The sequence below is a fragment of the Pituophis catenifer genome, unplaced genomic scaffold (assembly GCF_029215685.1).
Source record: "Pituophis catenifer annectens isolate HBS135680 unplaced genomic scaffold, rPitCat1.0.hap2 SCAF_13, whole genome shotgun sequence".
NCBI classification, from domain to species: Eukaryota; Metazoa; Chordata; class Lepidosauria; order Squamata; family Colubridae; genus Pituophis; species Pituophis catenifer.
The window spans coordinates 3,502,501-3,530,332 of NW_027256893.1; the positions used below are offsets into that span (position 1 = coordinate 3,502,501).

Below are 27,832 nucleotides of genomic sequence, written 5' to 3' on the forward strand. Positions count from 1 at the left end.
TATGCTATGCTATTCTATTCTATTCTATTCTATTCTATTCTATTCTATGCTATGCTATGCTATGCTATGCTATGCTATTCTATTCTATTCTCTGCTCTGCTCCTATTCTATGCTATTCTATGCTATGCTATGCTATGCTATGCTATGCTATGCTATGCTATGCTATGCTATGCTATGCTATGCTATGCTATGGTCCTATTCTCTGCTCTGCTCCTATTCTATTCTATTCTATTCTATTCTATTCTATTCTATTCTATTCTATTCTATTCTATTCTATTCTATTCTATTCCCTGCTCTGCTCTGGTTCTATTCTATTCTATTCTATGCTATGCTCTGCTCTGCTCTTATTCTATGCTATGCTATGCTATGCTATGCTTCTTTTCTATGCTATGCTATGCTATGCTATGCTATGCTATGCTATGCTATGCTATGCTTCTATTCTATTCTATTCTATTCTATGCTATGCTATGCTATGCTATGCTATGCTATGCTATTCTATTCTATTCTCTGCTCTGCTCCTATTCTATGCTATGCTATGCTATGCTATGCTATGCTATGCTATGCTATGCTATGCTATGCTATGCTCTGCTATGCTATGCTCTGCTCTGCTCCTATTCTATGCTATGCTATGCTATGCTATTCTCCTATTCTATTCTATTCTATTCTATTCTATTCTATTCTGTTCTGTTCTGTTCTGTTCTGTTCTGTTCTGTGCTGTGCTGTGCTGTGCTGTGCTGTGCTGTGCTGTGCTCCTATTCTATGCTATGCTATGCTATGCTATGCTATGCTATGCTATGCCATGCCATGCCATGCCATGCCATGCCATGCCATGCCATGCCATGCCATGCCATGCCATGCTATGCTATGCTATGCTATGCTATGCTATGCTTCTATTCCTCTTCTCTTCTCTTCTCTTCTCTTCTCTTCTCTTCTCTGCTATGCTATGCTATGCTATGCTATGCTATGCTATGCTATGCTATGCTATGCTATGCTATGCTATGCTATGCTATGCTATGCTATGCTATGATCCTATTCTCTGCTCTGCTCCTATTATATTCTATGCTATGCTATGCTATGCTATGCTATGCTATGCTTCTATTCTATTCTATTCTATTCTATTCTATTCTATTCTATTCTATTCTATTCTATTCTCTGCTCTGCTCCTATTCTATGCTATGCTATGCTATGCTATGCTATGCTATGCTATGCTATGCTATGCTATGCTCTGCTCTGCTCCTATTCTATGCTATGCTATGCTATGCTATGCTCCTATTCTATTCTATTCTATTCTATTCTATTCTGTTCTGTTCTGTTCTGTTCTGTTCTGTTCTGTGCTGTGCTGTGCTGTGCTGTGCTGTGCTGTGCTGTGCTGTGCTCCTATTCTATGCTATGCTATGCTATGCTATGCTATGCTATGCTATGCTATGCTATGCTTCTATTCTATTCTATTCTATTCTATTCTATTCTATTCTCTGCTCTGCTCCTATTCTATTCTATGCTATGCTATGCTATGCTATGCTATGCTATGCTATGCTATGCTTCTATTCTATGCTATGCTATGCTATGCTATGCTTCTATTCTATGCTATGCTATGCTATGCTATGCTATGCCATGCTTCTATTCTATTCTATTCTATTCTATTCTATTCTATTCTATTCTATTCTATTCTATTCTATTCTCTGCTCTGCTCCTATTCTATGCTATGCTATGCTATGCTATGCTATGCTATGCTATGCTATGCTATGCTATGCTATGCTATGCTATGCTCCTATTCTCTGCTCTGCTCCTATTCTATTCTATTCTATTCTATTCTATTCTATTCTATTCTATTCTATTCTATTCTATTCTATTCTATTCTACTCTACTCTACTCTATTCTATTCTATTCTATTCTATTCTATTCTATTCTATTCCCTGCTCTGCTCTGGTTCTATTCTATTCTATTCTACTCTATGCTATGCTCTGCTCTGCTCCTATTCTATGCTATGCTATGCTATGCTATGCTTCTATTCTATGCTATGCTATGCTATGCTATGCTATGCTATGCTATGCTATGCTATGCTATGCTATGCTATGCTATGCTATGCTCCTATTCTCTGCTCTGCTCCTATTATATGCTATGCTATGCTATGCTATGCTATGCTATGCTATGCTATGCTATGCTATGCTATGCTATGCTATGCTCCTATTCTATTCTATTCTATTCTATTCTATTCTATTCTATTCTATTCTATTCTATTCCATGCTCTGCTCTGGTTCTATTCTATTCTATGCTCTGCTCTGCTCTGCTCTGCTCTGCTCTGCTCTGCTCCTACTCTATGCTATGCTATGCTATGCTATGCTTCTATTCTATGCTATGCTATGCTATGCTATGCTATGCTATGCTATGCTATGCTATGCTATGCTTCTATTCTATTCTATTCTATTCTATTCTATTCTATTCTATTCTATTCTATGCTATGCTATTCTATTCTATTCTCTGCTCTGCTCCTATTCTATTCTATGCTATGCTATGCTATGCTATGCTATGCTATGCTATGCTATGCTATGCTATGCTATGCTATGCTTCTATTCTATTCTATTCTATTCTATTCTATTCTATTCTATTCTATTCTATTCTCTGCTCTGCTCCTATTCTATTCTATGCTATGCTATGCTATGCTATGCTATGCTATGCTATGCTATGCTATGCTATGCTCCTATTCTCTGCTCTGCTTCTATTCTATTCTATTCTATTCTATTCTATTCTATTCTATTCTATTCTATTCTATTCTATTCTATTCTATTCTATTCCCTGCTCTGCTCTGGTTCTATTCTATTCTATTCTATGCTATGCTCTGCTATGCTTCTATTCTATGCTATGCTATGCTATGCTATGCTATGCTTCTATTCTATGCTATGCTATGCTATGCTATGCTATGCTTCTATTCTATTCTATTCTATGCTATGCTATGCTATTCTATTCTATTCTATTCTATTCTCTGCTCTGCTCCTATTCTATGCTATGCTATGCTATGCTATGCTATGCTATGCTATGCTATGCTATGCTCTGCTCCTATTCTCTGCTCTGCTCCTATTCTATTCTATTCTATTCTATTCTATTCTATTCTATTCTATTCTATTCTATTCTATTCCCTGCTCTGCTCTGGTTCTATTCTATTCTATTCTATGCTATGCTCTGCTCTGCTCCTATTCTATGCTATGCTATGCTATGCTATGCTCCTATTCTCTGCTCTGCTCCTATTATATGCTATGCTATGCTATGCTATGCTATGCTATGCTATGCTATGCTATGCTATGCTCCTATTCTATTCTATTCTATTCTATTCTATTCTATTCTATTCTATTCTATTCTATTCTATTCTATTCTATTCCATGCTCTGCTCTGGTTCTATTCTATTCTATGCTATGCTCTGCTCTGCTCTGCTCTGCTCTGTTCCTATTCTATGCTATGCTATGCTATGCTATGCTTCTATTCTATGCTATGCTATGCTATGCTATGCTATGCTTCTATTCTATTCTATTCTATTCTATTCTATTCTATTCTATTCTATGCTATGCTATGCTATTCTATTCTATTCTCTGCTCTGCTCCTATTCTATGCTATGCTATGCTATGCTATGCTATGCTATGCTATGCTATGCTATGCTATGCTATGCTTCTATTCTATTCTATTCTATTCTATTCTATTCTATTCTATTCTATTCTCTGCTCTGCTCCTATTCTATTCTATGCTATGCTATGCTATGCTATGCTATGCTATGCTATGCTATGCTATGCTATGCTATGCTATGCTATGCTATGCTCCTATTCTCTGCTCTGCTCCTATTCTATTCTATTCTATTCTATTCTATTCTATTCTATTCTATTCTATTCTATTCTATTCTATTCCCTGCTCTGCTCTGGTTCTATTCTATTCTATTCTATGCTATGCTCTGCTATGCTTCTATTCTATGCTATGCTATGCTATGCTATGCTTCTATTCTATGCTATGCTATGCTATGCTATGCTATGCTATGCTATGCTTCTATTCTATTCTATTCTATTCTATTCTATTCTATGCTATGCTATTCTATTCTATTCTATTCTATTCTCTGCTCTGCTCCTATTCTATGCTATGCTATGCTATGCTATGCTATGCTATGCTATGCTATGCTATGCTATGCTATGCTATGCTCCTATTCTCTGCTCTGCTCCTATTCTATTCTATTCTATTCTATTCTATTCTATTCTATTCTATTCTATTCTATTCTATTCTATTCCCTGCTCTGCTCTGGTTCTATTCTATTCTATTCTATGCTATGCTCTGCTCTGCTCCTATTCTATGCTATGCTATGCTATGCTTCTATTCTATGCTATGCTATTCTATTCTATTCTATTCTATTCTATTCTATTCTATGCTATGCTATGCTATGCTATGCTATTCTATTCTATTCTCTGCTCTGCTCCTATTCTATGCTATTCTATGCTATGCTATGCTATGCTATGCTATGCTATGCTATGCTATGCTATGCTATGCTATGCTATGCTATGCTATGCTATGCTCCTATTCTCTGCTCTGCTCCTATTCTATTCTATTCTATTCTATTCTATTCTATTCTATTCTATTCTATTCTATTCTATTCTATTCTATTCTATTCTATTCCCTGCTCTGCTCTGGTTCTATTCTATTCTATTCTATGCTATGCTCTACTCTGCTCCTATTCTATGCTATGCTATGCTATGCTATGCTTCTTTTCTATGCTATGCTATGCTATGCTATGCTATGCTATGCTATGCTATGCTATGCTTCTATTCTATTCTATTCTATTCTATTCTATTCTATTCTATTCTATTCTATTCTATTCTATTCTATTCTATGCTATGCTATGCTATGCTATGCTATTCTATTCTATTCTCTGCTCTGCTCCTATTCTATGCTATGCTATGCTATGCTATGCTATGCTATGCTATGCTATGCTCTGCTATGCTATGCTCTGCTCTGCTCCTATTCTATGCTATGCTATGCTATGCTATGCTATTCTCCTATTCTATTCTATTCTATTCTATTCTGTTCTGTTCTGTTCTGTTCTGTTCTGTTCTGTTCTGTTCTGTTCTGTGCTGTGCTGTGCTGTGCTGTGCTGTGCTGTGCTGTGCTCCTATTCTATGCTATGCTATGCTATGCTATGCTATGCTATGCTATGCTATGCTATGCTATGCTATGCTATGCTATGCTATGCTATGCTATGCTATGCCATGCCATGCCATGCCATGCCATGCCATGCCATGCCATGCTATGCTATGCTATGCTATGCTATGCTTCTATTCCTCTTCTCTTCTCTTCTCTTCTCTTCTCTTCTCTTCTCTTCTCCTCTCTGCTATGCTATGCTATGCTATGCTATGCTATGCTTCTATGCTATGCTATGCTATGCTATGCTATGCTATGCTATGCTATGCTATGCTATGCTATGCTATTCTCTGCTCTGCTCCTATTATATTCTATGCTATGCTATGCTATGCTATGCTATGCTATGCTATGCTATGCTATGCTATGCTATGCTATGCTTCTATTCTATTCTATTCTATTCTCTGCTCTGCTCCTATTCTATTCTATGCTATGCTATGCTATGCTATGCTATGCTATGCTATGCTATGCTATGCTATGCTATGCTTCTATTCTATTCTATTCTATTCTATTCTATTCTATTCTATTCTATTCTATTCTATGCTATTCTATTCTATTCTATTCTATTCTATTCTATTCTATTCTATTCTATGCTATTCTATTCTATTCTCTGCTCTGCTCCTATTCTATTCTATGCTATGCTATGCTATGCTATGCTATGCTATGCTATGCTATGCTATGCTATGCTTCTATTCTATGCTATGCTATGCTACGCTATGCTTCTATTCTATGCTATGCTATGCTATGCTATGCTATGCTATGCTATGCTATGCTATGCTCTGCTATGCTATGCTTCTATTCCTCTTCTCTTCTCTTCTCTTCTCTTCTCTTCTCTTCTCTTCTCTTCTCCTCTCTGCTATGCTATGCTATGCTATGCTATGCTATGCTATGCTATGCTATGCTATGCTATGCTATGCTATGCTATTCTCTGCTCTGCTCCTATTATATGCTATGCTATGCTATGCTATGCTATGCTATGCTATGCTTCTATTCTATTCTATTCTATTCTATTCTATTCTATTCTATTCTATTCTATTCTATTCTCTGCTCTGCTCCTATTCTATGCTATGCTATGCTATGCTATGCTATGCTATGCTCCTATTCTCTGCTCTGCTCCTATTATATTCTATGCTATGCTATGCTATGCTATGCTATGCTATGCTCCTATTCTATTCTATTCTATTCTATTCTATTCTATTCTATTCTATTCTATTCTATTCTATTCTATTCTATTCCCTTGCTCTGGTTCTATTCTATTCTATGCTCTGCTCTGCTCTGCTCTGCTCTGCTCTGCTCTGCTCCTATTCTATGCTATGCTATGCTATGCTATGCTATGCTATGCTTCTATTCTATTCTATTCTATTCTCTGCTCTGCTCCTATTCTATTCTATGCTATGCTATGCTATGCTATGCTATGCTATGCTATGCTATGCTATGCTATTCTATTCTATTCTATTCTATTCTATTCTATTCTATGCTATTCTATTCTATTCTCTGCTCTGCTCCTATTCTATTCTATGCTATGCTATGCTATGCTATGCTATGCTATGCTATGCTATGCTTCTATTCTATGCTATGCTATGCTATGCTATGCTATGCTTCTATTCTATGCTATGCTATGCTATGCTATGCTATGCCATGCTTCTATTCTATTCTATTCTATTCTATTCTATTCTATTCTATTCTATTCTATTCTATTCTATTCTCTGCTCTGCTCCTATTCTATGCTATGCTATGCTATGCTATGCTATGCTATGCTATGCTATGCTATGCTATGCTATGCTATGCTATGCTCCTATTCTCTGCTCTGCTCCTATTCTATTCTATTCTATTCTATTCTATTCTATTCTATTCTATTCTATTCTATTCTATTCTATTCTATTCTATTCCCTGCTCTGCTCTGGTTCTATTCTATTCTATTCTATTCTATGCTATGCTCTGCTCTGCTCCTATTCTATGCTATGCTATGCTATGCTATGCTTCTATTCTATGCTATGCTATGCTATGCTATGCTATGCTTCTATTCTATTCTATTCTATTCTATTCTATTCTATTCTATTCTATGCTATTCTATTCTATTCTATTCTATTCTATTCTATTCTATTCTATTCTATTCTATGCTATTCTATTCTATTCTCTGCTCTGCTCCTATTCTATTCTATGCTATGCTATGCTATGCTATGCTATGCTATGCTATGCTATGCTATGCTATGCTTCTATTCTATGCTATGCTATGCTATGCTATGCTTCTATTCTATGCTATGCTATGCTATGCTATGCTTCTATTCCTCTTCTCTTCTCTTCTCTTCTCTTCTCTTCTCTTCTCTTCTCTTCTCTTCTCCTCTCTGCTATGCTATGCTATGCTATGCTATGCTATGCTATGCTATGCTATGCTATTCTCTGCTCTGCTCCTATTATATGCTATGCTATGCTATGCTATGCTATGCTATGCTATGCTTCTATTCTATTCTATTCTATTCTATTCTATTCTATTCTATTCTATTCTCTGCTCTGCTCCTATTCTATGCTATGCTATGCTATGCTATGCTATGCTATGCTATGCTCCTATTCTCTGCTCTGCTCCTATTATATTCTATGCTATGCTATGCTATGCTATGCTATGCTATGCTATGCTATGCTCCTATTCTATTCTATTCTATTCTATTCTATTCTATTCTATTCTATTCTATTCTATTCTATTCTATTCTATTCTATTCCCTTGCTCTGGTTCTATTCTATTCTATGCTCTGCTCTGCTCTGCTCTGCTCTGCTCTGCTCTGCTCTGCTCCTATTCTATGCTATGCTATGCTATGCTATGCTATGCTATGCTTCTATTCTATTCTATTCTATTCTCTGCTCTGCTCCTATTCTATTCTATGCTATGCTATGCTATGCTATGCTATGCTATGCTATGCTATGCTATTCTATTCTATTCTATTCTATTCTATTCTATTCTATTCTATGCTATTCTATTCTATTCTCTGCTCTGCTCCTATTCTATTCTATGCTATGCTATGCTATGCTATGCTATGCTATGCTATGCTATGCTATGCTATGCTTCTATTCTATGCTATGCTATGCTATGCTATGCTATGCTTCTATTCTATGCTATGCTATGCTATGCTATGCCATGCTTCTATTCTATTCTATTCTATTCTATTCTATTCTATTCTATTCTATTCTATTCTATTCTATTCTCTGCTCTGCTCCTATTCTATGCTATGCTATGCTATGCTATGCTATGCTATGCTATGCTATGCTATGCTATGCTATGCTCCTATTCTCTGCTCTGCTCCTATTCTATTCTATTCTATTCTATTCTATTCTATTCTATTCTATTCTATTCTATTCTATTCTATTCTATTCTATTCTATTCTATTCCCTGCTCTGCTCTGGTTCTATTCTATTCTATTCTATTCTATGCTATGCTCTGCTCTGCTCCTATTCTATGCTATGCTATGCTATGCTATGCTTCTATTCTATGCTATGCTATGCTATGCTATGCTATGCTATGCTATGCTATGCTATGCTATGCTATGCTATGCTATGCTCCTATTCTCTGCTCTGCTCCTATTATATGCTATGCTATGCTATGCTATGCTATGCTATGCTATGCTATGCTATGCTATGCTATGCTATGCTCCTATTCTATTCTATTCTATTCTATTCTATTCTATTCTATTCTATTCTATTCTATTCTATTCTATTCTATTCTATTCTATTCTATTCCCTTGCTCTGGTTCTATTCTATTCTATGCTCTGCTCTGCTCTGCTCTGCTCTGCTCTGCTCTGCTCCTATTCTATACTATGCTATGCTATGCTATGCTATGCTTCTATTCTATTCTATTCTATTCTCTGCTCTGCTCCTATTCTATTCTATGCTATGCTATGCTATGCTATGCTATGCTATGCTATGCTATGCTATGCTTCTATTCTATTCTATTCTATTCTATTCTATGCTATGCTATGCTATTCTATTCTATTCTATTCTATTCTATTCTATTCTATTCTATTCTATGCTATGCTATTCTATTCTATTCTCTGCTCTGCTCCTATTCTATTCTATGCTATGCTATGCTATGCTATGCTATGCTATGCTATGCTATGCTTCTATTCTATGCTATGCTATGCTATGCTATGCTTCTATTCTATGCTATGCTATGCTATGCTATGCTTCTATTCCTCTTCTCTTCTCTTCTCTTCTCTTCTCTTCTCTTCTCTTCTCTTCTCTTCTCTTCTCTTCTCCTCTCTGTTATGCTATGCTATGCTATGCTATGCTATGCTATGCTATGCTATGCTATGCTATGCTATGCTATGCTATGCTATTCTCTGCTCTGCTCCTATTATATTCTATGCTATGCTATGCTATGCTATGCTATGCTATGCTATGCTATGCTATGCTATGCTATGCTATGCTATGCTTCTATTCTATTCTATTCTATTCTATTCTATTCTATTCTATTCTATTCTATTCTATTCTATTCTATTCTCTGCTCTGCTCCTATTCTATGCTATGCTATGCTATGCTATGCTATGCTATGCTATGCTATGCTATGCTATGCTATGCTCCTATTCTCTGCTCTGCTCCTATTATATTCTATGCTATGCTATGCTATGCTATGCTATGCTATGCTATGCTATGCTATGCTCCTATTCTATTCTATTCTATTCTATTCTATTCTATTCTATTCTATTCTATTCTATTCTATTCTATTCCCTTGCTCTGGTTCTATTCTATTCTATGCTCTGCTCTGCTCTGCTCTGCTCTGCTCTGCTCCTATTCTATGCTATGCTATGCTATGCTATGCTATGCTATGCTATGCTATGCTTCTATTCTATTCTATTCTATTCTCTGCTCTGCTCCTATTCTATTCTATGCTATGCTATGCTATGCTATGCTATGCTATGCTATGCTATGCTATGCTATGCTATGCTATGCTATGCTTCTATTCTATTCTATTCTATTCTATTCTATTCTATTCTATTCTATTCTATTCTATGCTATTCTATTCTCTGCTCTGCTCCTATTCTATTCTATGCTATGCTATGCTATGCTATGCTATGCTTCTATTCTATGCTATGCTATGCTATGCTATGCTTCTATTCTATGCTATGCTATGCTATGCTATGCTTCTATTCTATTCTATTCTATTCTATTCTATTCTATTCTATTCTATACTATTCTATTCTCTGCTCTGCTCCTATTCTATGCTATGCTATGCTATGCTATGCTATGCTATGCTATGCTATGCTATGCTATGCTATGCTATGCTCCTATTCTCTGCTCTGCTCCTATTCTATTCTATTCTATTCTATTCTATTCTATTCTATTCTATTCTATTCTATTCTATTCTATTCTATTCCCTGCTCTGCTCTGGTTCTATTCTATTCTATTCTATGCTATGCTCTGCTCTGCTCCTATTCTATGCTATGCTATGCTATGCTATGCTTCTATTCTCTGCTCTGCTCCTATTCTATTCTATTCTATTCTATTCTATTCTATTCTATTCTATTCTATTCTATTCTATTCTATTCTATTCCCTGCTCTGCTCTGGTTCTATTCTATTCTATTCTATGCTATGCTCTGCTCTGCTCCTATTCTATGCTATGCTATGCTATGCTATGCTATGCTTCTTTTCTATGCTATGCTATGCTATGCTATGCTATGCTATGCTATGCTATGCTATGCTTCTATTCTATTCTATTCTATTCTATTCTATTCTATTCTATTCTATTCTATGCTATGCTATGCTATGCTATTCTATTCTATTCTCTGCTCTGCTCCTATTCTATGCTATGCTATGCTATGCTATGCTCTGCTCTGCTCCTATTCTATGCTATGCTATGCTATGCTATTCTCCTATTCTATTCTATTCTATTCTATTCTGTTCTGTTCTGTTCTGTTCTGTGCTGTGCTGTGCTGTGCTGTGCTGTGCTGTGCTGTGCTGTGCTCCTATTCTATGCTATGCTATGCTATGCTATGCTATGCTATGCTATGCTATGCTATGCTATGCTATGCTATGCTATGCTATGCTATGCTATGCTATGCTATGCTCCTATTCCTATTCTCTTCTCTTCTCTTCTCTTCTCTTCTCTGCTCTGCTCTGCTCTGCTCTGCTATGCTATGCTATGCTATGCTATGCTATGCTATGCTATGCTATGCTCTGCTATGCTATTCTCTGCTCTGCTCCTATTATATTCTATGCTATGCTATGCTATGCTATGCTATGCTTCTATGCTATGCTATGCTATGCTATGCTATGCTATGCTATGCTATGCTATGCTATGCTATGCTATTCTCTGCTCTGCTCCTATTATATTCTATGCTATGCTATGCTATGCTATGCTATGCTATGCTATGCTATGCTATGCTATGCTTCTATTCTATTCTATTCTATTCTATTCTATTCTATTCTATTCTCTGCTCTGCTCCTATTCTATGCTATGCTATGCTATGCTATGCTATGCTATGCTATGCTATGCTATGCTATGCTATGCTATGCTATGCTCCTATTCTATTCTATTCTATTCTATTCTATTCTATTCTATTCTATTCCCTGCTCTGCTCCTATGCTATGCTATGCTATGCTATGCTATGCTATGCTATGCTATGCTATGCTATGCTATGCTATGCTATGCTATGCTATGCTATTCTCTGCTCTGCTCCTATTATATTCTATGCTATGCTATGCTATGCTATGCTATGCTATGCTATGCTATGCTATGCTATGCTATGCTATGCTATGCTATTCTCTGCTCTGCTCCTATTATATTCTATGCTATGCTATGCTATGCTATGCTATGCTATGCTATGCTATGCTATGCTATGCTATGCTTCTATTCTATTCTATTCTATTCTATTCTATTCTATTCTCTGCTCTGCTCTGCTCCTATTCTATGCTATGCTATGCTATGCTATGCTATGCTATGCTATGCTATGCTATGCTATGCTCCTATTCTATTCTATTCTATTCTATTCTATTCTATTCTATTCTATTCTATTCCCTGCTCTGCTCCTATGCTATGCTATGCTATGCTATGCTATGCTATGCTATGCTATGCTATGCTATGCTATGCTATGCTATTCTCTGCTCTGCTCCTATTATATTCTATGCTATGCTATGCTATGCTATGCTATGCTATGCTATGCTATGCTATGCTATGCTATGCTATGCTATGCTATGCTCCTATTCTCTGCTCTGCTCCTATTATATTCTATGCTATGCTATGCTATGCTATGCTCCTATGCTATGCTATGCTATGCTATGCTATGCTATGCTATGCTATGCTATGCTATGCTATGCTATGCTATGCTATGCTCCTATTCTATTCTATTCTATTCTATTCTATTCTATTCTATTCCCTGCTCTTCTCTGCTTCTTTTCTATGCTATGCTATGCTATGCTATGCTATGCTATGCTATGCTATGCTATGCTCTGCTATGCTATGCTATGCTATGCTATGCTCTGCTATGCTCTGCTCTGCTCCTATTCTATGCTATGCTATGCTATGCTATGCTATGCTCCTATTCTATTCTATTCTATTCTATTCTGTTCTGTTCTGTTCTGTTCTGTGCTGTGCTGTGCTGTGCTGTGCTGTGCTGTGCTGTGCTGTGCTCCTATGCTATGCTATGCTATGCTATGCTATGCTATGCTATGCTATGCTATGCTATGCTATGCTATGCTATGCTATGCTTCTATTCTATTCTATTCTATTCTATTCTATTCTATTCTATGCTATGCTATGCTATGCTATGCTATTCTATTCTATTCTCTGCTCTGCTCCTATTCTATGCTATGCTATGCTATGCTATGCTATGCTATGCTATGCTATGCTATGCTATGCTATGCTATGCTCTGCTATGCTATGCTTCTATTCCTCTTCTCTTCTCTTCTCTTCTCTTCTCTTCTCTTCTCTTCTCTTCTCTTCTCTGCTATGCTATGCTATGCTATGCTATGCTATGCTATGCTATGCTATGCTATGCTATTCTCTGCTCTGCTCCTATTATATTCAATGCTATGCTATGCTATGCTATGCTATGCTATGCTATGCTATGCTATGCTATGCTTCTATTCTATTCTATTCTATTCTATTCTATTCTATTCTATTCTATTCTATTCTATTCTATTCTATTCTATTCTCTGCTCTGCTCCTATGCTATGCTATGCTATGCTATGCTATGCTATGCTATGCTATGCTATGCTATGCTATGCTATGCTATGCTCCTATTCTATTCTATTCTATTCTATTCTATTCTATTCTATTCTATTCTATTCTATTCTATTCTATTCTATTCTATTCTATTCTATTCCCTGCTCTTCTCTGGTTCTTTTCTATGCTATGCTATGCTATGCTATGCTATGCTATGCTATGCTCTGCTATGCTATGCTATGCTATGCTCTGCTATGCTCTGCTCTGCTCCTATTCTATGCTATGCTATGCTATGCTATGCTCCTATTCTATTCTATTCTATTCTATTCTGTTCTGTTCTGTTCTGTTCTGTTCTGTTCTGTGCTGTGCTGTGCTGTGCTGTGCTGTGCTGTGCTGTGCTGTGCTGTGCTCCTATTCTATGCTATGCTATGCTATGCTATGCTATGCTATGCTATGCTATGCTATGCTATGCTATGCTATGCTCCTATTCCTATTCTCTTCTCTTCTCTTCTCTTCTCTTCTCTTCTCTTCTCTTCTCTTCTCTGCTATGCTATGCTATGCTATGCTATGCTATGCTATGCTATGCTATGCTATGCTATGCTATGCTATGCTATTCTCTGCTCTGCTCCTATTATATTCTATGCTATGCTATGCTATGCTATGCTATGCTATGCTATGCTATGCTTCTATTCTATTCTATTCTATTCTATTCTCTGCTCTGCTCTGCTCCTATTCTATGCTATGCTATGCTATGCTATGCTATGCTATGCTATGCTATGCTATGCTATGCTATGCTATGCTATGCTATGCTCCTATTCTCTGCTCTGCTTCTATTCTATTCTATTCTATTCTATTCTATTCTATTCTATTCTATTCTATTCTATTCTATTCCCTGCTCTGCTCTGGTTCTATTCTATTCTATGCTATGCTATGCTATGCTATGCTATGCTCTGCTCTGCTCTGCTCTGCTCCTATTCTATGCTATGCTTCTATTCTATTCTATTCTATTCTATTCTGTGCTGTGCTGTGCTGTGCTGTGCTGTGCTGTGCTGTGCTGTGCTGTGCTGTGCTCTGCTCCTATTCTATGCTATGCTATGCTATGCTATGCTCCTATTCCTATTGTATTCTATTCTATTCTATTCTATTCTATGCTATGCTATGCTATGCTATGCTATGCTATGCTATTCTCTTCTCTGCTCTGCTCCTATTATATTCTATGCTATGCTATGCTATGCTATGCTCCTATTCTATTCTATTCTATTCTATTCTATTCTATTCTATTCTATTCTATTCTATTCTATTCTATTCCCTGCTCTGCTCTGGTTCTATTCTATTCTATTCTATGCTATGCTATGCTATGCTATGCTATCCTATGCTATGCTATGCTATGCTATGCTATGCTATGCTATTCTCTTCTCTGCTCTGCTCCTATTATATTCTATGCTATGCTATGCTATGCTATGCTCCTATTCTATTCTATTCTATTCTATTCTATTCTATTCTATTCTATTCTATTCTATTCTATTCCCTGCTCTGCTCTGGTTCTATTCTATTCTATTCTATTCTATGCTATGCTATGCTATGCTATGCTATGCTCTGCTATGCTCTGCTCTGCTCTGCTCTGCTCCTATTCTATGCTATGCTATGCTATGCTATGCTATGCTCCTATTCTATTCTATTCTATTCTATTCTATTCTATCTATTCTATTCTATTCTATTCTATTCTATTCTATTCTATTCTATTCCCTGCTCTGCTCTGGTTCTATTCTATTCTATTCTATGCTATGCTATGCTATGCTAGGCTATGCTATGCTATGCTATGCTATGCTATGCTCTGCTATGCTCTGCTCTGCTCTGCTCTGCTCCTATTCTATGCTATGCTATGCTATGCTATGCTATTCTCCTATTCTATTCTATTCTGTTCTGTTCTGTTCTGTTCTGTTCTGTGCTGTGCTGTGCTGTGCTGTGCTGTGCTGTGCTGTGCTGTGCTGTGCTCCTATTCTATGCTATGCTATGCTATGCTATGCTATGCTATGCTATGCTCCTATTCCTATTCTCTTCTCTTCCCTTCTCTTCTCTTCTCTTCTCTTCTCTTCTCTTCTCTTCTCTGCTCTTCTCTGCTCTGCTATGCTATGCTATGCTATGCTATGCTATGCTATGCTATGCTATGCTATGCTATGCTATGCTATGCTATGCTATTCTCTGCTCTGCTCCTATTATATTCTATGCTATGCTATGCTATGCTATGCTATGCTTCTATGCTATGCTATGCTATGCTATGCTATGCTATGCTATGCTATGCTATGCTATGCTATGCTATGCTATGCTATTCTCTGCTCTGCTCCTATTCTATTCTATTCTATGCTATGCTATGCTATGCTATGCTTCTATGCTATGCTATGCTATGCTATGCTATGCTATGCTATGCTATGCTATGCTATGCTTCTATTCTATTCTATTCTATTCTATTCTATTCTTTTCTATTCTATTCTATTCTATTCTATTCTATTCTATTCTATTCTATTCTATTCTCTGCTCTGCTCCTATTCTATGCTATGCTATGCTATGCTATGCTATGCTATGCTATGCTATGCTATGCTATGCTATGCTCCTATTCTCTGCTCTGCTCCTATTATATTCTATGCTATGCTATGCTATGCTATGCTATGCTATGCTATGCTATGCTATGCTATGCTATGCTCCTATTCTATTCTATTCTATTCTATTCTATTCTATTCTATTCTATTCTATTCTATTCTATTCTATTCTATTCTATTCCCTGCTCTGCTCTGGTTCTATTCTATTCTATTCTATGCTATGCTATGCTATGCTATGCTATGCTATGCTATGCTATGCTATGCTATGCTATGCTATGCTATGCTATGCTATGCTATGCTCCTATTCTATGCTATGCTATGCTATGCTTCTATTCTATTCTATTCTATTCTATTCTGTGCTGTGCTGTGCTGTGCTGTGCTGTGCTGTGCTGTGCTGTGCTGTGCTGTGCTGTGCTGTGCTGTGCTGTGCTCTGCTCCTATTCTATGCTATGCTATGCTATGCTATGCTATGCTCCTGTTCTATTCTATTCTATTCTCTTCTATTCTATTCTATTCTCTTCTATGCTATTCTATTCTATTCTATTCTATTCTATTCTATTCTATTCCCTGCTCTGCTCTGGTTCTATTCTATTCTATTCTATTCTATTCTATGCTATGCTATGCTATGCTATGCTATGCTATGCTATGCTATGCTATGCTATGCTATGCTCCCATTCTATTCTATTCTCTTCTATGCTATTCTCTTCTATGCTATTCTCTTCTATGCTATGCTATGCTATGCTATGCTATGCTATGCTATGCTATGCTATGCTATGCTATGCTATATTCTATTCTATTCTATTCTATTCTCTGCTCTCCTCTTATTCTCTTCTCTTCTCTTCTCTGCTCTGCTCTGCTCTGCTCTGCTCCTATGCTATGCTATGCTATGCTATGCTATGCTATGCTATGCTATGCTATGCTATGCTATGCTATGCTATGCTATGCTATGCTATGCTATGCTATGCTCCTATTCTCTTCTGTTCTGTTCTGTTCTGTTTTCTATTCCTATTCCTATTCTCACTCACATTTCTACCCTTAAGTCTTCTGAAAATACACCCCACCCCCCAAAAAAACACCCCTGCTGTTTTAGTCCATTTTAGCCAGGGAGGAAGTGGGGCGCTGGCTTCCTGGAATCTTCTTGGTCCGCCATCTACCTGATTTTGAGTGGAGGAAAATGGATATTAAGAAAAAGGAGACGGGGTCTTTGGCTTTGCACTGGTGAAATCCAGTCATTTTGCCACTGAGTGTGGGCAGGACAATCTCAGGGAATTGCCCATCATGTCATAGAGTGTTATGTGAACCAGACTACTTAACCGTAGGGTGGGTTTTCTTTTGTCTTAGTACATTGTTTCTCCATCTTGGCAACTTTAAGACCTGTGGATTCTCCAACTCCCAGAAGCTATGCTGGCTGGGGAATTCTGGGAGTTGAAGTCCACGTTTTAAATTTGTCAACATAGAGAAACCCTGCCTTAGAATGTAATGTGAACCATTTCATTGTGTTCTGGTTCCATCTTGGCACACTTGCAAATGCGCCAATGCTTCTCCACTCCAGGACTCTAAACAGAGCTTCTACCGTGATTTGGCTCTATGGTGCCCATTTTTTCGGGCAAAGCTTTGCTGAGCATTGTACCCCAAGTGGGGAACCCCATTTGTGTGAATTTACCCTCGGTAAATTCACGGTGGTGGCTCAGCGACTAAGACGCTGAGCTTGTCAATCAAAAGGTTGGCAGTTCAGCGGTTCAAATCCTTAGTGCCGCGTTACGGGGTGGGCTCCCGTTCCTTGACCCGGCTTCTGCCAACCTAGCAGTTCGAAAGCAGGTAAAAAATGCCAGTAGAAAAACAGGGACTACCTTTGGTGGGAAGGGAACAGCGTTCCGTGCGCCTTTGGCATTGAGTCATGCCGGCCACATGACCACGGAGACCTCTTCGGACAGCGCTGGCTCTTCGGCTTTGAAACAGAGATGAGCACCGCCCCCTAGAGTCAGGAACGACTAGCATATATGTGCGAGGGAAACCTTTATCTTTACTTTTACCTTACCCTCTCTGGAGCACTGAGTTGAGCAGGGATCGGGGAGTTCCTTTCTTGCCCACTCAGCAGCTTCCTGCTCCACCGCAGATGTGGACGAGTGCCAGCTGTACCAGTCCAACTACCACACTCGGATCTGCCTCCACGAATGCATGAACCTACCTGGGTCTTATCAGTGCACCTGCCCGTCAGGCTATCGGTTTCAGGCTGAGCAGAACATATGCAGCGGTGAGTCTTTCCCACCCTCGTTAATAAATTGTACAAATATAGACCATTCATTTTACCCTCCTCATCAGGCAGGGCTGTGTGAGTGGTACGGTGGCCTAGAGGTTGAGCTCTCGTCTCACAATCCGGAGGCTGTGAGTTCGATCCTAGGTAGAGGCAGATATTTCTCTCTCTGGGCACAATGAGAATATATCTGCTGAAAAAAAAACTCCACATTGGTGACAGGAAGGGCATCCGGCCAGTAAACACTCAGCTCCATTCAGTTGCCCAGACTACCCCGCAAGGGATTATGGGGTCATTAAAAGATGATGATCAGGCAGAGCTGTGTGTATGTGTGTGTGTGTTTTAAAGTACAGGTAGTCCTCGACTTATGACCACCACTGAGCTCAAAATTTGGTGTTAAGCGAGACATTAGTTCAGTGAATTTTGCCCCATTTTACGACCTTTCTTGCCACAATTGTTAAGAGAATCACTGCACTTGGTAAGTTAGTAACCTGGTTGTTAAGTAGCAGGGGGTTAACAGGTAGTTCTCGACTTATGACCACAAAATTTCAGTTCCTAAGTGAGACATCTGTTCAGTGAGTTTTGCCCCATTTTACGACCTTTTGTTATGAAGTGAATCACTGCAGTTGATAAGTTAGTAACATCGTTGTTATGTGAATCTGGCTTCCCCATTGACTTTGTTTGTCGAAAGGTTGCAAAAGGGGATCACATGATTTTGGGACACAGTAACGGTCGTAAGTATAAACCAGTTGCCAAGCATCTGAATTTTAATCACATGACCATGGGGATGCTGCAATGGTCATAAGTGTGAAAAACGTTTGTAAGTCACTTTTTTCAGTGAATTTGTCACTTCAAACGGTCACTAAATGAACTGTTGTAAATCAAGGATTATCTGTATTAAATAGCCACATAGATTGGCAGCAGAAGATGGTTACATAACCATAGAGCTCAAACAAAGTGTAGAGTCACAATAGGCCTTGCTGCTTAACTGTCTTAACTATCATAGATTATAATCATAGAGGCAAACTAAACACTGCCATCTACTGGCTGAATAATTCTGTTCCTTTTGCAAAACGAAATACATTCCAACATGTATTCCAACACTTTTGCTTGTCCAAAGGTTGTAAAAGGGGATCACATGACCTTGGGACACGGCAATGGTCATAAACAGGGGTGAAATCCAGCAGGTTCCAACAGGTTCTGGAGAACTGGTAGCGGAAATTTTGAGTAATTTGGAGAACCGGCAAATACCACCTCTGGCTGGCCCCAGAGTGGGGTGGGAATGGGATTTTGCAATACCCTTCCCCCAGGAGTAGGGAAGGAATGGAGATTTTGCAGCATCCTTCCCGTCATGCCCACCAAGCCACACCCACCAAGCCACACCCACCAAGCCACACCCACAGAACCGGTAGTAAAAAAAATTGGATTTCACTACTGGTCTTAAAGGAACCGTTGTAAGTCGAGGACTACCTGCATGAAATGCAAAAACATGGGGCTGAAAGTGTTGGCCCCGTTCATTCCAGAGGTACCAGGAGGCTGGACTGCCCTCAGCGCATAGATGCCACAACCCTGCCCCTTAGTAATCTCTTCGGAGCCAGCGTGTAGATTGTTATCAGTTGCAGTGGGGAGTTGCACAGAATTGGCATCCGACCGTATCCCTGCCTATTTGCTGTAGGTTCTTGCTGGGATTGAAGTGACACAGAGCAGTTCTGACCCTCCGCCAAATTCCTAGAGCAGGGTGAGGGTCTGTAAGGTTTGCCAGGACACAGCAGGGCTCCAGACCACCAGGATTCAGACAGGCAGACATGACTCTGTCTCTTGTCTTTGCAAGATGTGGATGAATGTGCCGCAAATCAAGACAACTGCAGCCGCGGACAGATTTGCGTCAACGTCTTTGGGGGCTTCCGTTGCGTGAAACCCGAATGCCCCAAGACTCAATTCAACACAACCTACGTCAAGACATCGGCCTCGTAAGTAGAAACTCCAGGAATGAGGATGGAGGGCTGGGTCCTTAGCAGGAGGGCTGCCCGTGGCCACCCAAACAGCCGTTCTGTCCAGAGGCAAGCTCCCTCCTGAGAGCCATTAGATGTTAGGATGCTTTCCCCCAATTCAGACGTATCTTTGGGCACTTAAGAGATCTTTAAACGCTTGGTAGCCGGTGGCTCAGTGGCTAAGACGCTGAGCTTGTCGATCGAAAGGTCGGCAGTTCGGCAGTTTGAATCCCCAGTGCCGCGTAACAGGGTCAGCTCCCGTTCCTTGTCCCAGCTTTTGCCAACCTGGCAGTTTGAAAGCACGTAAAAAATGCAAGTAGAGACTTCCGGTTTCCTTGTCTTCGGCGACGGCGGCGCTCTTTGAAGCTCCGCCAGCCCCGCCGCCCGTAGAGCCGCTTCGAGACGAAGAAGCGGCTCGAAAACTTCTAAATCCTAAAGGATTGAAGAAGAGAGATCGCAGGGCACAGGTTGAGCCCCTGTAACCCCCCAGGGAAGTTTCTGGGGAGAGAACAGGCGTGGCTCCCTCCCAACCTGCTGAAACTCCGGGCGACGTGGGACGATTCTGCTTTTGCAGAACAAGCCGGCTGCAGGAAACTTAAAGCGAAAGAACCAGCTTTAATAAACAGCGAAACTACTGAATCCTGAAATTTGGAAACGCAAGTATCAGCACTTTATTGACTTTCAATTTGAGAAATGCGAGTGAGTGAAAGTGCTTTGAAAAAACATGGCGCCTAGCCTCAGAGTTAACGAGCCAGCGAGTGTGGATTGGTGAAGTTATCTTGTTTTGTTACAAAGTTTCCAAGTTGCTACAAAGTTGCCTTGTTTGTTATAAGAGAAACAACAATTTCTCCCCTTTTAATACTGGACTTTGCTTTATTTTAACCCTTATTTGATTAAATCTGGGGGACTTTTTTAGAAGTCTTTGTGCAGGAGGGAAAGGAAAAGGAACTTCCCTCTTTAGAAAAACCAGATCACGAGCCAGGATGGCTTCAAAGAAGCAGGAAGGGAAGGCATCGGGGGGGGATCCCCCACACACAAACATGAAACGCAACTTCCCCCTGCTCAACAGCTACAAACTCAGAAAAAAGAATTTGATGTGGGAGATTTAAAAGAATTTATTTCTAAAACTTTGGATGATAAATTTCAAAAATCTCAACAGGAGATAGATGATAAACTTCAAAAATCACATCAGGAATTTATGCAGGAAATTAATGAAGTTAAAGACATGGTGAATCAGAATCAAAAAAAGGTGACCAAAAAAATATCAGAAGTGGCGTCTGGCCTGGTAGGATTTATTGGGAAAGTTGATTTTAAAGTTGAAGAATTTAAATCAGAAGTTAATGTTAAGATGAAAGACAATGATTATAAAATTGATGAAGTTGACAATAAAATGCAGAGAATTGAAGATGAGATTGTTATGATACAATTCCGGGCGATGGAATTTGCCATACGGCTTCGGGGAATTCGAGAGGAGGAGAGACAGGATCTGAGACAAGTTTGCTCTGAAGCCTTGGCTAAGATTTTACAAGCTAATCCTGATTTGGTATTTCATAAAATAGATAAAATTTACAGAGTGAACTCTTGGGTGGCCAGACAAAGACAACTGCCCAGAGATGTGGTCATATATTTTACTGATAGAGAAATTAGAAATGATATCCTGCAAAAATCTTTTCATACTTCTGTACAAGTGGGGGGTTCACGACTTGAAATTTTTAAAGAATTACCTCCTAAAATGCTGAAAGCCAGAAAAGAATTTGGTTTTCTTGTTAAGGAATTGAAAAATTTACAGATACCCTTCCGGTGGGACGCACCAGCTGGGATAATTTTTAGATATAAGGGAGAAGGATATCGGCTGAATACCGTGGAGAAGGCACAACACTTTTATAGTACTATTCTTAAGGAAAGAACACCATCTCCACGTACATCTATGGTTTTGGAGATTAAGGAGAGTGAAGAGAGGCAACTGAAAGAACAGTCTAAGCAGGAATTAGAAACAGTGCAAGGTGCAGAAGGAGGTTTTCTGAGTGAGCCCTTGCTGGACTCTTCTCCAATTTTGGATTTGATTCAGTTGGCTGAAGTTAAAGATCAACGTATAACTAGAGCTCAATCCAAGCTACTTAAACAAAAGCAACAACAACAACAGGAAAGACAAGACAAGAAGGCAGTTAAGACTACCGTACAAGAGAGTGGCGCTATGGGAGGAGCGAGATCGAAGCTCTCGGATGAACTTCAAATATTTTGCTCTGCGCTCCAGAAAGAGGCTGATGACCTTTAAGTGTTTATCTTGGAATGTCAATGGGTTGAATTCAGCACAGAAAAGGAAGAAATTATTTACATATTTGAAACAATTTCATAATGATATAATATGTTTACAAGAAACGCATATCACAACTCAAGATCAAAAATATTTGATAAATTCAAAACTAGGAGCACATTTTATATCTTCAACTTCGCAGAAAAAGAATGGTGTGGTTATTTATGTAAATAAAAAATTAACAGCGAAAGTTATAGAAGTAGATCAAGATGGTAGGTTTGTAGCAATTGAATTGCTTACAGCAAATGGCCAAATTCTTCTGATTGGAATTTATGCTCCCAACCAACAACAGGACTATTTTTATAAGATGTTACATACTAAAATATTGCAATGGGACTATAGATCTATTTTAATTATGGGAGATTGGAATGGAGTAATTGATTCTAAACTAGACAAAAAGAGCTTGGCAAAGTCTAGAATTAGACTACCACAGACTTTTTTTGATATGAAAGAAGATATGGAACTAAAAGATGTTTGGAGAATACATAATTTAAATGAATTGGATTACACTTTTTTCTCTGATAGACATAGATCCTTTTCTAGGATTGATTTTATCCTGTTGTCAAATGATCTACTTGTCAAGACAAAAAGAACAAAGATTTTTCCAAGAACTTTGACTGACCATAGCCCTGTATGGATAGAAATTGAGATGGACAAGGTTGAGAGACGCTCTTGGAGATTAAATGAGAACTTGTTTAGATATGAAAAAAATATAATAGAACTTAAAAAGCATCTGAAAGAATTTTTTGAAATAAATTTGAATAAAGGTACTCCAATTGAAATTGTTTGGGACGCAAGTAAAGCTTATATGAGAGGGGTACTTATCTATATGAATTCTAAACATAGACTGTTCCGACAAAAGAAAAGACTTGAGTTGGAAATGGAGATAAAGAATAAAGAACAGTTACTTATTAAAAACCCAACAGATGAAAGAATTCGAAGTGCTATAAAACTTTTGAAAGACCAATTTCAAATGCTTATGGCGGAACAAGTTGCAACAAGTCTACAATATGCGAAGCATAATACATTTTGCAACGCTAACAAACCGGGCAGATGGTTGGCTTACACATTGAGGAAAAAACAAAGTATACGGACTATCGATAGTATTGATATTGGAGGGAAAGAAATTTTTCAACAAAAATTAATTAAAGAAGCTTTTGTGGACTATTATACTAAACTATATGCTAAAGAAGAGGTGCAGAATGGACTTATAGAAAAATATTTAAATGATAAGAGAGTTATAAAAATTACTGATCAACAAAAGGAAAGAATGAATTATCCTATAACAGAGGAGGAGATAACAGTAGCAATTAAACAGTTAAAAACAGCCAAAGCTCCTGGCACGGATGGTTTGACTGCAGTGTATTACAAAACTTTACAAGCTGAAATGGTGGGACAACTTAGAGACTTATTTTGTAATATTCAACAAGGGGGTAAAATACCCCCATCTTGGACAACTGCTTATATATCTTTGATACCAAAAGAACAAGTTGGTCCTAAAAAACCAGAGAATTATAGACCAATATCTCTTTTGAACACAGACTATAAAATTTATGCGAAGGTATTAGCCAACAGGTTGATGCCAGTAATCCAAAAGGTGATTCATGAGGACCAAGCGGGATTTATTGAAGGCAGATATATGAAGGACAATGTAAGGCAAGTAATAGATTTATTGGAATATCTTGATAAGAATAAACAGATTCCTGCAGTGCTGGCTTTTTTGGATGCAGAGAAGGCCTTTGATAGAGTGGATTGGAATTTTCTACTAAAGACTTTAAAAAAGATGGATTTTGGGGACCAATTTATACAGGCGGTCTCAGCAATTTACCAAGAGCAAAAGGCACAGATTATTATTAATGGAAGTTTGACGACAGAGTTTAAAATTGAAAAAGGAACAAGACAGGGATGTCCGTTGTCCCCACTTTTATTTATTTTAACATTGGAAGTCTTGCTAAATACAATACGGGACTCTAAAATTTTGAAAGGCATAATGATAAGGCAAGAGGATTACAGAATAAAGGCATTTGCAGATGATCTGGTTGTTACCCTATCACAACCAATGGAATCAATAATCTTGATGAACGACATTATACAAGACTATGGTAGAGTTTCAGGCTTTAGACTGAATTCAAAAAAGACTAAAATGATAGTAAAAAATATGACACAAGATCGTAAACATGAGCTTGAAAGGAGGGCAGGTTTTGAAATTGTACCTAAGGTAAAATATCTTGGAGTTCAGGTTGCAGAATCAAATATGAAATTGTTTCAAAATAATTATGAGGTGTTGTGGCGAGAGGTCCAGAAAGATATGGAGACTTGGAAAAAGCTGCAACTGTCTTTACTTGGAAGAATAGCAGCAGTTAAGATGAACATTTTGCCAAGATTTCTGTTTTTGTTTCAAATGATTCCGGTGCTTAAAAATGATAAACAACTGAAAGTTTGGCAGTCTGGTGTGAATAAGTTTGTCTGGAACGAGAAGAAGCCGAGAGTGAAACTGAAAATTATGCAAGATGTTCCAGAAAGAGGAGGCCTTAAACTTCCAAACCTACAGTTATATTATGATGCAGCAGCTTTAACTTTAACAAGTGATTGGTTTGGAAGTAAAAAGACTGGAATACTGAATGCAGAAAGTTTTGATCTTGAATTTGGATGGCATGCTTATTTATTTTATGACGACAAAGCAGATAAAGTATTTAAAAGTCATATACTTAGAGATTCTTTGATGAGAGTTTGGAAGAAGCACCGACTCAAATGGGATTATAAAATACCGTTATGGCTGGATCTTGGTCATACTATGTGGAATACAAATATAATGTCACTCGGGGGGTTTTTATATAAAGAGGTTCTTTTTATAGATGCAGGCAGATGGCAGCTGAAGACATTACAGACACTGTTGGATGAAGGAATTAACTTAACTTGGTTACAATATAATCAACTACAATTGAGATGGAAAGAGGACCAAAAAACTGGTATTATGTTGCATGAGGAAGAATTGGTTAGACATATAAGAGAGAAAGGTCCAATGCATATTAAAAGGCTTTATAATGTTTTGCTAGAAAGGGATTCAGAAACTGAATTAGTTAAAGATTGTATGATTAAGTGGGCACAAAATTTTGAAGAACCAGTGATGTTGGAAACATGGGAAAAAATTTGGGTTCAGAATGTTAAATTTACACAGTCGCAGAACCTGAGGGAAAATTTTTATAAAATGTTTTATAGATGGCATTTAGATCCCAAAAAGTTGTCATGTATGTACCCTAATGTTCAGCCAAAATGTTGGAGATGTGAATGTTTGGATGCTACGTATTATCATGTTTGGTGGACCTGTAGGAAAGTTAAGGCTTTTTGGATAAAAATTTGGTGGGTCATGCAGAATGTTTTGAAGAAAAAAATTAAATTTTCTCCACAATTGTTTTTATTGGGTATAGTTAAGGGTTTTACACGGGGTGAAATAAAACTAATATTGTATATGATAACAGCAGCAAGATTGTTGATAGGTAAATATTGGAAGAATGAAGCTTTGCCTACTATCGAGGAATGGACTTTGAAGATGGCTAGTTTTGCAGAGATGGCGAAGATTTCGGCGTATTTAAAAGATTGTTCACAAGAGACTTATGAATGGGAATGGAAAAGGTGGATAGAATATGTTCAGAACAAATACCAAACTAGAAAGTATCAAATAGCTTTTATTTGAAAATAATGTATTAGAAATATTTTAATGTAAAGAGACAAAGAGGAAAAATTATATAGGGGGAGGGATGGGTTCCGGTTTATATATTAGTGTTATGAGTATGTAATAGGGAAGTCTGGGGGGGGGAGGGTTAGGGAGGGTTAGGGAGGATGGGAAGTTTGGGGAGGGAGGTGGGGGGATGAAAAAAAGGGGTGAAAATGTAATTGTAAAACTTTTGCAATAAAAAAAAAATGCAAGTAGAAAAATAGGGATCACCTTTGGTGGGAAGGGAACAGCGTTCCATGCGCGTTTGGCGGTGAGTCATGCCGGCCACATGGCCACAGAGATGTCTTTGGACAGCACTGGCTCTTTGACTTTGAAACAGAGATGAGCACTGCCCCCTAGAGTCGGGAACAACTAGCACATATGTGCGAGGGGAATCTTTACCTTTACTTTCGCCCTGACTGGGCATTTCTTTTCCACCTCCTTTTTGCAGGCAGTGTGAACGGAGCCCTTGCCCCATGGGCAGCCAAGCCTGCCAGAAAGCCGCCCATGCCATCTCCTTCCACTACCTGCCCCTCCAGTCCAACCACTCCGTGCCCTGGGTCCTTTTCAAGATGTCTACCAGCCGCTCTCTGGGGGACAGCCTGCGCTTCGCCCTCCTGGGGGGCAACAGCCAGGGGAGGCTTGCGGTCCAGCGCTCGGACCAGCACACGGGGGAACTGGTGCTGACCCGCTCAGTCCTGGGCCCAGCGATCCTGGAGGCCGAGGTGGAAATGAGCGAATTTGCCCAGAAGATCCTTCTAGGGAAGCACATCTTCAAGGTCACAGTGTTGGTTTCCCAGTATGAATTCTGAGCCCCTTTGAAACCCCGTCGGGCCTTGGAGAAGCCCAGGACCAGATGTGGCAGGAACTTTGAGGGTGCAGTTTTCTACGCCAGGGGTCTCCAACCTTGGCCACTTTTAAGACTTGTGGACTTCAACTCCCAGAATTCCTCAGCCAGCTTTGCTTTCAAGATTAATTAATGGGGATTGGTGTCTCCGGACTTTGTCCGTAGCATTTTTGAATTTCTTGAAGGACTCCCTGATCTTCCTCATTTTACTGACAAACCAGGGTGATCAGTTCTCTGGGAACAGATGCCCCAGATCAGGGGGTCTCCATCCTTCGCAACGTTAAACCTGGTGGACTTCAAGTCCCAGAATTCCCCAACCAGCTTTGCTGTCCAATTGAAGTCCACAAGTCTTAACGTTGCCAAGGTTGGAGACCCCTGCTCTATGCAGAATGGGCCATAAAAGGCCAAACAATCCTTGATCTGCTGAACCGGACACTCCTCTCTCCTGTCCACGTGGCTGGACCCTTTCCCCACGATACAGTCCCTTTGAGAGGCTTTGTGGAGAAGCGATGGATGGGAAGCCCCTGGAGGAAGACCAGCCACAGCAACTGGAGTTCTTGCAACAAGCCGGTAGAAATAGCTGGGAGGATGTTCTGTCCCTGTACCACACATGCACCCCCACAGACGGCCACACGACAAAACTCTTTGAAGATAAAGCTGGCAGCAACCCAGTGGCTAGCTGCCAATTCAGACTTTACTCACACAAAACAAAGATTAGACTGCAAGCATTCCGATGAAACAGGCAGAGTTTCAACAATACAAGGATTAATCCAAATGCAGTCTGATAAAGCAGGCAAAGT

At 38.9% G+C, this 27,832-nt stretch overlaps 1 protein-coding gene across 1 annotated transcript in view; it reads left to right on the forward strand.

Annotated features, from left to right (window-relative positions):
• The window catches only part of LOC139323722 (fibulin-7-like), a 142,267-nt gene extending 115,270 nt beyond the window's left edge, over positions 1-26,997 (forward strand). Inside the window, 3 exon segments of the mRNA XM_070953185.1 lie at positions 18,028-18,165; positions 19,997-20,135; positions 26,637-26,997. Of these exon segments, the coding sequence (XP_070809286.1) occupies positions 18,028-18,165; positions 19,997-20,135; positions 26,637-26,997 (638 nt within the window).
• The last annotated feature ends 835 nt before the right edge of the window (positions 26,998-27,832 follow it).